General features: G+C 36.4%; 1 protein-coding gene and 1 long non-coding RNA gene across 2 annotated transcripts in view; both read left to right on the top strand.

The window, feature by feature from the left end:
• The window catches only part of LOC122134832 (guanylyl cyclase-activating protein 1-like), a 4,380-nt gene extending 161 nt beyond the window's left edge, over positions 1-4,219 (top strand). The window contains exons 1-4 of the mRNA XM_042711616.1: positions 1-340; positions 3,370-3,519; positions 3,982-4,072; positions 4,152-4,219. The exon at positions 1-340 is cut by the window's left edge and continues 161 nt beyond it. Of these exons, the coding sequence (XP_042567550.1) occupies positions 143-340; positions 3,370-3,519; positions 3,982-4,072; positions 4,152-4,219 (507 nt within the window). The 5' untranslated portion in view covers positions 1-142. The remainder of the gene's footprint in view (positions 341-3,369; positions 3,520-3,981; positions 4,073-4,151) is intronic.
• Positions 4,220-8,812: 4,593 nt separating this feature from the next.
• On the top strand, positions 8,813-10,504 carry LOC122134837. The gene is made up of 2 exons (XR_006153128.1): positions 8,813-9,221; positions 9,437-10,504. It is a non-coding gene; the product is annotated as an uncharacterized LOC122134837 (long non-coding RNA).
• Positions 10,505-11,277: the final 773 nt, after the last annotated feature.

An 11,277-nucleotide genomic window follows, 5' to 3' on the forward strand; every position in this document is an offset into this window, starting at 1 on the left:
TCCAGAGCGGAAAAGAACAGCAGGGAGTGACGTCAGTGGTAATTGGACGGGACACCCTCACCCTGTCCTGCACGCTGTATTTCAGTGTGTGTTTGCACGGGGAAGCGGTTTCTCCCTGAAGCTCCGGCACTGCAGCGGCATCATGGGAAACTCGCCCGGCATGTCAGTGAAAGAGCTGAGCGCCTGTCATTCCCATAAATGGTACCGCAAGTTCATGACCGAGTGTCCGTCCGGTCAGCTCACCTTCTACGAGTTCAAGAAGTTCTTCGGCCTGAAGAATCTGTCCGAAACATCCAACGAGTACGTCAAGACCATGTTCAAGACCTTCGACATTAACGACGTAAGACAATCTGTTATCATTTATTATTTACTGTTTTTACTACATGTTAATATTATTCTTGGTGTATATTAACGTCATTCTCATTTAAAGGGACAGTTCCCTCAAATCATTTACTCTCCCTGAAGTTGTTCCAAACCTGTATGAGTTTCTTTCTTCGGTTCAACATTAAAGAAGATATTTTGAAGAACGTTGGTAACCAAACAATTGACGGTAGCCATTGACTTCTATAGTATGGCAAAAAAATACTATAGAAGTCAATGGCTACCGTCAACTTTTTGGTTAAACATTCTTTAAATCTTTATATCTTCTTTTGAGTTCAACAGAAAACAGAAACTCATTCAGGTTTGGAACAACATTAGGGAGAGCAAAATTAAAAATATTTTAATATATCACTTTAAGTCATGTAGTTTTGTGTCCAAAAAAGTCATTAAATATTTGAGCAGAAGTTGCAGAGAGGTGATTGTTAGGGCAAATTTGGATTGTTTTGGATTGTTATCAGGTTGAATTGTTGATAATCAGTCCTCATGAAATAAGGACATTTTATTAAGTATAAACCTGATTCTTCAACGTACCCCAAACATATAACATAACATAACAACATATTTAGAGAGATGTGAGGGTTGAATTCTTTGGGCAGCGTTCGCCTCACTTCTCTTCTGCTTTGGTTCAGCTGAGGATTGTGGGTAAGGAGATCTGTGTTAATACAGTAAACTCAGATCAAACAGCAAGGTCAGAGATCTTTCACTAAGACCCATCAGAGCCTGTAATCTGGTTAACTCAGGAGTTTATACACTGACCGCTCTACTTTATTTCTGATCATGGCTTTCATTCACGTCACGACACTTTCCATGGAAAATACAAGAGCGTCTACAATATCAGCATCACAGATTAATATCTGTATTACAGCATTATTGCTCAGAGTGCCATAAAAACCTGTCTTTAAAAGCCAAGAGACCTTATTCCTGCAGGCTGTTTCATCATGTGTGAATTATTCATGTGCATTTTGATTTTAAATTGAAAATAAAGTCAGACTGTTTGTACAAAAATTAAATAAATAAATAAAATAAGTAGGTGATTTGTATGACTATTATTTGTTTATAAATCCTTACCTGTTAACTGTCAGCATCCTGCTATGCTTGGTGCTCTTTTCCCCTCATAACCTACTTTAGCATAAATCACATATTTAATTAGATATCATTCAAAACCTTAAACACTCAAAATTGATCTTGAGGAAGTCATTTTGAAATCAGACATTACATTAGGATGGAAATATCATTGTAAATCCTTTTAGTGAGCTCCTCTCCCAGTGGTGGTGTCAAATGTCTTATTACAAAATTTAGTACAATATTTTATAATCAAAATGTTTTCTTAATGAAACACTGACAGAAATGTATAAAGTTGTGACAGGAAAATGCATCCCAAACTAAACTAAATCTCACAGGATTTTGACAATTTTTGTGATATCAACTTCAAATTTGGAACATAACCTCACTAGACATGTGGTTTTGATTTTATCTTGATACATTTTTGATTCCAAAATATTTTATAAAATACTTATTTTATATAAAAAGATTTTTTTAGTACAGTATATTTTCTTATTTTCAGTAAACTTAAAGGTGACATATGAAAATCTGACTTTTTGCTATAATCAGGTCCCCGGTGCATCTACCAGCCCAGTAAATGTGAAAAAGATGAACACGGTAACTTTGTTTTGGTAAGCCTTTTTCTGCAAGCATCTGAAAAAACGTGGCAAATGGATCTCATTATAAAATTACCACCCCTTAATCTGCACGTGTACTAGTTCTTACGCCATGGCAAAAGTTCAAGCAAAGCATGCTAACTGTTACATCGTTATCTGCACAGACGAGCACCGAAGACTATTTAGAGTCCCAGCCTCAGAGGAGACAACAGAGCAGAGGATTTATTGATTTATTTACTGTATATTGCTGCTGCCACACAGATCTAATATAAACATGTGATTTATTTCCCACCTGCTTACCTTCACAGGCATAACAGACTGTTTTTGTAACTCGTGTTTTTAACATAAACTTTTGTGTATTTAACAAATTAAGCACAATAAGACATGAAGAGAACTTAGTTTAGTGCTCACATGCTGTGTGACAGATGCTTTCTGTGTGTGTGCTTCAGATGTGTGCCCTCAGAAAACACTATATCAGTAGTTTAAACTAATATTGCTTTAAAACACATGATTTCAGCACAATAATCAGAATGATAATCAAACATGATAATTAGAACCAAACAGATGTTTTTTTTTTTAGGTTTTTTTTATTAATTGTTTTATCAGAGTATCTGATGTAAGAGCTGTAAAGGAACAGCCCTATTCTGAAAAAGGGGGTGGGGAGCAGGAGCTCATTTGCATTTAAAGAGACAGGCACAAAAAACAGCGTTTCTGCTAACTCTCAAAATAGGCATTTTCATAATGATATAATGTATGATCTGTGGAGTATTTTGAGCTGAAACTTCACAGACACATTCTGGGGACACTAGAGACTTATATTACATCTTGTAGAAAGGGGCATAATATGTCACCAAGGAATGAATGAATTAATTACATACAGACAGACAGACAGATAGATAGATAGGCAAACTTCAACCTAATGATTTATAGAAGATGTTCAGTGTCAAAATCTTGTCCGGAAGAGCAAGAATCATTGGATGACACGAAAAGACTCTATTTACATTAAGTCTTATTATCCCCTCCAAAAATGAATCAATTGTCATTTAAAATCTTTGCTAATCTTTGCCACTATCCTTCAAACCACTGGGTTTTACACATTTATTGGCAAGAATTTTTAAATAATATAAAATATAATAATATTTGATGATATTTTTCTTTTATATATTTTAATAAGTACAGGTCAGAATTTTGACATTTTATTTTCACAAAAGTTATTTGAAGCCTTAAACGGTAAAAGACACTTTACTTGAATTTAGTTTGAAGTGGACATTGGAAACGGATCATAACTGTTGCCAGTATTATAATTTGATATGTTTTATTATGTCGTCAGGATGGCTGCATTGATTTCATGGAGTACGTGGCTGCTCTGAGTTGGTTTCTGAAGGGTGGCGTTCAGCAGAAGCTGCGCTGGTACTTCAAACTGTTCGACGTGGACGGCAGCGGCTGCATCGACCGCGAGGAGCTGCTGCTCATCTTCAAGGTATCTGATGAATTCAGCGGCATGTGTGTTTCTCTTTAGTGCCACCTGCTGGAGTCACAGAATCCACACTTAACTGTGCATAGCTCACCCAAAAATGAAAACCGTCAACATTTCTCACCCTCAGGTTGTTCCTTCTGTTGAACATAAAAGATGATAATTTGAAGAATGTTGGGAATCAAACAGTTGATGGTAGCCATTGGCTTCTATAGTATTTTTCTCCATACTATGGAAGTCGATGTCTACCGTCGACTGTTTGGTTCACAACATTCTTCAAAACATCTTCTTACAGGTTTGGAACAACTTGAAGATGAGAAATGATGACCTGAAGGAGGAGTTTCATTTTTGGGTGAACTGTCTCTTTAAATCAGTGGCACCTTTGTTTTTCTTCAGCGCCACCTACTGGTCAGTCTTATTCCACAGAACTCACTTTTGTCTTTCGTTGTTGATGTTTTTTGCCTCCAGGCCATTGAAGCCATTAACGGAGTAGACCAGGAGTTTTCTGCTGAGGAATTGACTGACATGGTGTTCAACAAGATTGATGTTAACGGAGATGGTAATCTGTCTATGTATGCTATTTAAATATGCAAATGAAGTGATGTGATTTACATATGTGCCTGTGTGTGTGTGTTCAGGTGAGCTGTCTCTGGATGAGTTCATCGAGGGCATCCAGGCGGACGAGGGTTCTGTCGGTGATGTTTGACCCAGAGTCTGGATCTGACTCATATCGTCAGTAATATCTACACTGACATGGGCTCTGAGCAGGCAGCTCAACTGACCCCAGACCAGCCCGAGATCAGGGTGCCAAACCAGAGGAAGATGAGGAGCGTTTCTCAACTCTAAAACTGTTGATTCAGCATTGACTTAAGAGCTTTAAACCCTCAGCGCATCAGATACTGACAGCATTAATAGTGTTCACCTGCATTTCAAAAGCCTGATTATTCCCTGTAATCACAGAATAACTGAGACTAGAGCAAACGCTTTATTTAAGTGCACTTATGCATGTTTTATTAATGACATTAAAACCTGAGGTTTGAACAAAACCTGTAAAATGCAGTGTTTCTTCAGCCCTGTGAATGTACAGTATGTCAGGCAAATAATGTGTGCTGCAAGAACTCGCTTTTAATATTATTCAGTATTATTATTGTAGATATGAAGTATTGTAGTGTGCATTTGTAATGTTACTGTAATTTTACACAAAATAAAATATGAAACGTGTTCTTTGTATACAGAATAATAACTGTAACCAACCTCCATATATATTTTGACATGATCTATTAAGGGTTAATCATAATCATCAAACTTTGCGCATAAATAAACACTGAAGCAGTGGCACAACACCGCTGTACTTCCCACAAGCATTTCACCATAATATAAACCTAACATTAATAAAACTGATTTATGGTATATTTTATGTTATAGATATAACATAAATCATTCAGTTTTAACATAAATCAGTGATTCAAATTCCTGTATTTACTTGAAGCGCGAAAACAAAACGATTCAGACTTGCTTGCGTCACACGCGTGACTAAATCTGATTGGTTCTGGCGCATCAAGCCAGAACCAATCAGATTTCTTTTTTTTTTAATATAACGTTTTCAAATCGTGAACATGTTTAGTAAATTGAATTTCAATGGAGGAACACAAATCACTCAGGTTTCATTAAAATAGCTCAGGTTTTGTTTCGAAGATGAACGCTAGTCATAAAAGGTTTGGAACAAGGAGAGTGAGTAATTGTTGACAGAGTTTAGAAATGTAATTTTGTACAAAGTAATACTTTAAATAGAAAATTAAGTGCTATATGAATATTTGTACCCAGCTTCTTCAAACGTTAAGTTAAAGTCATGTTTACAGTCATGTGTAGGCTATCATATACAAAATACAATGAAAAGTTTTTTTGAATGTTTCACCACAGACTATAGACAAGTCAGAACATTATAAACTTTATAGTATAAAGTAACCTATAATAAAGTGTCCTTATAGTTTATTATTCACTATTAGAGCGCCACCCTCTGGCTGAATCACGCGAACACACTGAATAAAGCTTTTCCAGCAGCGCGTCTGCATGTGTTCAGCGATTATTAATGAGAAATCATAAAGATAGAATTGCGACCCAGAGAAATATTTGGGTTTGTATTGAGATGACTGCAGATTTTTGAGATGACTGCAGGTATATTTTTCATGTGGGCAAACCGACTCTTCATTTCACTGCAAGCATTTTTGGGGAAGATATTGAAAAGATCTCATTCAGAATGTTTCTGCTCTGTTCGCAGAACTCAGATGTGAAGTTGATGTGAAGTCATCCTAAATAACGAGAACGGTTTTGTGTCGAGATCACTAATGGCAAGGAGCTGCTACTGCATTTATATATATTTATTAAAAATCATTTTAAGAGTTTGTATCTGCTTCTTATCATCAGAACAATTAAAGAAGAATCTTCCGTATTTCATTTCTGGTTTAAAGAAGGAAAATGAATGGACGCAGCAAGTTTAATTTCAATAAGCACAAAATCACTTAGGTCAGCTCTCTATCAGTGCTTTCAGTGCTTTTCTTTCGATTTTGATGTTTGTGTTGCTGTGAAAATGGCGTCAGGTAAGAATTAAATTGGGTGCAAATATGCCGTTTCCTCGATTTATGAATTATTTATGAAACATATGAAAACATATGAAATATTTATGAGCCAGTAGTAGACAGTTGTTAACTTCATTTAGTGTACTGAATGATATTTCACTGCGCTCTTACATTTGTCTTTAATCGTGGCACTGAACTCCAGGAAGAAACTAAACTTCTGCGTGAAGTTTAGTTTATTAGTCTGTGATTCTTTACACTCATCTTTGTTGATTTGTGCCAAAAGCCTGTTTATTAAAATTATATGTAGGCTATAGATCATTGCAGTACCTATGAGCTGAAGTTTAATTTTAACACACTGATCTGAGGATGAGGAAAATCATAATTTCAAATTTGTTGGTCTGTGTACTCAGTTCATTTAGTAATTGCAAACATTGTGAAGTCACAGCTTTTTCAGTGCACAAATGCTGCTTAATAATTTATAATGGATAAACCATATATTCTCTCCCTCTCTCTCTGTGTGTATGATTTTTGTTCTCTAGGAGCAGCAGCTAGACGTAGTCCAGATCATGATCGTCCTAACAGTAAGTTAATTAAATCACTGGCAGTGATATTAAGTGTATTATTATTCTATTAAGATGTGTCAAACATTTATGTGTTGTAATATTGTGTTGTAACAGTTAAAGTATAGTTCCCAAAATATGAAAATAATGATTAGTCCCAATAGGTCAAGATTTAATTTTTAATTTGTAGTGTTAAAAAAAAAAAACTGTGAATGTGAATTACTCACGTGTGTTTTATTGACAAAGTTGCTTGTGTTTAAATGTCTTGTTGTGAGAGAGACAGAATGTGATGTAGATCAGTGGTTTTTCAAACTGTTTGATGATTAGTAAGAACCCCAAATATAATAATACCCTTGCAGGAGAAATAATTCTCTTCCTAAATGATCAAATCAGCTATATTTTTACATGCATAGAAAAACCAACATTTGCTGTGTGAGAAAATATTAGGCATCATATTATAAGTATAAATACAGGTGCTGGTCATATAATTAGAATATCATCAAAAAGTTGATTTATTTCACTAATTCCATTCAAAAAGTGAAACTTGTATATTATATTCATTCATTACACACAGACTGATATATTTCAAATGTTTTATTTCTTTTAATTTTGATGATTATAACTGACAACTAAGAAAATTCCAAATTCAGTATCTCAGAAAATTTGAATATTCCTTAAGACCAATACAAAGAAATGATTTTTAGAAATCTTGGCCAAATGAAAAGTATGAACACGAAAAGTATGAGCATGTAGAGCACTCAATACTTAGTTGGGGCTCCTTTTGTCTGAATTACTGCAGCAGTGCGGCGTGGCATGGAGTCGATCAGTCTGTGGCACTGCTCAGGTGTTATGAGAGCCCAGGTTGCTCTGATAGTGACCTTCAGCTCTTCTGCATTCTTGGGTCTGGCATATCGCATCTTCCTCTTCACAATACCCCACAGATTTTCTATGGGGTTAAGGTCAGGCGAGTTTTGCTGGCCAATTAAGAACAGGGATACCATGGTCATAAACCAGGTACTGGTAGCTTTGGCACTGTGTGCAGGTGCCAAGTTCTTTTGGAAAATGAAATCTGCATCTCCATAAAGTTGGTCAGCAGCAGGAAGCATGAAGTGCTCTAAAACTTTCTGGTATACAGCTGCGTTGACCTTGGACCTCAGAAAACACAGTGGACCAACACCAGGAGATGACATGGCACCGCAAACCATCACTGACTGTGGAAACTTTACACTGGACCTCAAGCAACGTGGATTGTGTGCCTCTCCTCTCTTCCTCCAGACTCTGGGACCCTGATTTCCAAAGGAAATGCAAAATTTACTTTCATAAGAGAACATAACTTTGGAGCACTCAGCAGCAGTCCAGTCCTTTTTATCTTTAGCCCAGGCGAGACACTTCTGACACTGTCTGTTGTTCAAGAGTGGCTTGACACAAGGAATGCGACAGCTGAAACCCATGTCTTGCATACGTCTGTGCGTAGTGGTTCTTGAAGAACTGACTCCAGCTGCAGTCCACTCTTTGTGAATCTCCCCCACATTTTTGAATGGGTTTTGTTTCACAATCCTCCCCAGGGTGCGGTTATCCCTATTGCTTGTAAACTTTTTTCTATCACATCTTTTCCTTCCCTTCGCCTCTCTATTAATGTGCTTGGACACAGAGCTCTGTGAACAGCCAGCCTCTTTTGCAGTGACCTTTTTTGTGTCTTGCCCTCCTTGTGCAAGGTGTCAATGGTCGTCTTTTGGACAACTGTCAAGTCAGCAGTCTTCCCCATGATTGTGTAGCCTACAGAACTAGACTGAGAGACCATTTAAAGGCTTTGCAGGTGTTTTGAGTTAATTAACTGATTAGAGTGTGGCACCAGGTGTCTTCAATATTGAACCTTTTCACAATATTCAAATTTTCTGAGATACTGAATTTGGGATTTTCCTTGGTTGTCAGTTATAATCATCAAAATTAAAAGAATAAAACATTTTGAAATATATCAGTCTGTGTGTAATGAATGAATATAATATACAAGTTTCACTTTTTGAATGGAATTAGTGGAATAAATCAACTTTTTGATGATATTCTAATTATATGACAAGCATCTGTATATATATATATATTATATATATATATATATATATATATATATATATATATATATACAATACATCAACAATTCTCTAACTCCCTCTCTAATTAAACATGGGAGAAAATATGGTTCTTAAAAAAAGGCATCCACATCCATCTTACAAATGTTCCCATGTAAATGATTTAGAATAGTGAGGAATTGAACAGGAAAACACAACAGAATCTCAGATTCTCACAAATGGAGCAGAAACACTACACAGCTCAGACTGATCTGAAATCTCAGGTACACAAAGGTTAGCTGAAACACACTACACAGCTTTATCTGAACACTACAGGCAAGGCAACACACACAACACAGAAAACAACAGAGCTGGGACCAGAAGATGGTAGTGTCTCTCAAAGAGCAAAGCCTCTGTCTCTCACTCGACTGTGTTCTCTGGGTTCCTCTGTACTCCACTTCATGAGCTGGGATGGGAATCAGGTGGCAGTCAAGCAGGTGTCACAGGTATGGAAAGTTGTATGTGTTTCATATGTGGAATTACACAAAAATTATCAAATGTACACTTTATACGGTTGCATATTCCCCTTTAAATTTCTGACTGAAGTGTTAATGTTAATTCCCTGTCTTTGCTCCTCCTCTTCTTTTTCTCTGCATGGGAGAGGAATGTAAATGGGTGAAATCACATGTACTGTAGTAACACAGATGTTTTATCTTGCCAGATTAAATGAAGAGCGAATCAGCAGTTGATGTCCATGTATTTATTTCACCAACAACACAACACAGACAACAGCAGTTAGACAGCAGGAGAAGAAAGAGCAACACAGAAGAACACACACAGAAGAATCAGGATCAGGTTCAGTTGTTGAAGCTTTTAGTTGTCAGGATGTTGCAGGCTGTTCCGTTCAATTGGCTTCCCTCTTCCCAACTGTAATTGCATGTATATATGTTGATGTGAATATATTGGCTGTGCACTGAAATAAACTAGATTAACACACTACAGACATATTTGAGCTTTGTCAGCAGCACTGAGCAGAGGTTTATCACTGTATCAGACAATCCACATTAGATTAAACAACAATAGCAAGCAAGGAAAATAATGAGTTATATAATAAATGATTAAATACATGAACAAAGATTATATGATTCAATGATTAACATTGTTCTTAAAGATCCACACACACAGAGGTTGCTATTAAGAATCATTAGATCCTGCATCAGCATCTCAGGATTCATCCACTGGAGCGAGAGATTTTACAGTTCATGTGTGTAAAAGTGTGTAAAAGTGTGTAAAAGTGGGCAAACGCACCTCACATTCCCTGACTCTGACAACCACATTTTGCTGTAAGTTTGATCGCATAATTGCTGTTAATAGTGTTAATCGTCTGTTTGTTTACGTCTTTTATTGATTTTTCTGAACATTTCTGCCGTATACACATAAACTGACAGTCATCACTGATAAGCTACTACTAAATATTGTAGAAACTTAATTTTCTGTAAAGTTGCTTTGCAATGATTTGTATCGTAAAAAGCACTATACAAATAAACTTGAATTGAATTGCATTGAATTGACTCTCAGCACTGGGGCGCAGCAGGGCTTATATACCAACAACTGCATTTCCAAACATCCCTCTGTAAAGCTCCTAAATGTTTCAAATGATTTTGCAGATGTCCTGAATGAGTCTACATACAGACTGGAGGAGGATCGTCTGGTGTCCCGGGGCAGATCTAACAACCTGAAGCTGAACACTTAAAGACTGTGGATTTCAGGAGATCCTCCACAACACACCGTGTGCAGAAAGAGCAATCAAAGTAAGTCCAGGACACTTTACCTGTCCATTGCATCTTCCAGCAGGAGGGACATTCAGGACTAACTAAGACAACAAGACACTGTCCCTTCTGAAGACATGAGATATACAGACCACTGAAGCCAAACTTACTCTGTACATCCGTACTGATGTTATTTATTTCTTCATCTTGTTTGTATTCTTCCTCTCTCTTCTCTTTCTTTTAGCTCTTCTTCATACTGTATTCTCTGATCTTCATTCTCTCTCTTCATCTTCTCATACTGCATTCTCTGATCATCTTATCATTCATTTATCTTCCGTCATATTTGGCTTCTTATTTTTCAACTTGAGTCTGATTTTTTTCTTTCATTTTCTTTTATAAATACCATTCTCTCTTTAATGGAGATCAGTGCCTCATCAAACATCTCATCATTGAAATTCATCTCTTCTATAATAATTATCAGATGAGAAACTTGTGTATTATCTTGTGTTTCTGTGTTGTTAAAAGCCAGAAAGCATTTTTACTGTTCTCAACAATTTATTATTATTTATTTTTTTCAGTTTGTCTCCTCTAAAGAAGCAAAAAATGCCAAATCTGCTGCTTTCAGATCATCTAGTGTAGAGAACAATTCTGAAATCTGCTGCTTCTGTCTAAAGTGTATCTGAATCCGAATCTGAGAATGACAACAACTGATTAAATCTGCTTTCAGCTGTAGAATAAGCTGATCTAGATCCTAAATGCTGCTTGAGTAGTTGATGATCATAAACCAGTGAAA

The sequence above is a fragment of the Cyprinus carpio genome, chromosome A22 (genome assembly GCF_018340385.1).
Source record: "Cyprinus carpio isolate SPL01 chromosome A22, ASM1834038v1, whole genome shotgun sequence".
Taxonomy (NCBI): Eukaryota; Metazoa; Chordata; class Actinopteri; order Cypriniformes; family Cyprinidae; genus Cyprinus; species Cyprinus carpio.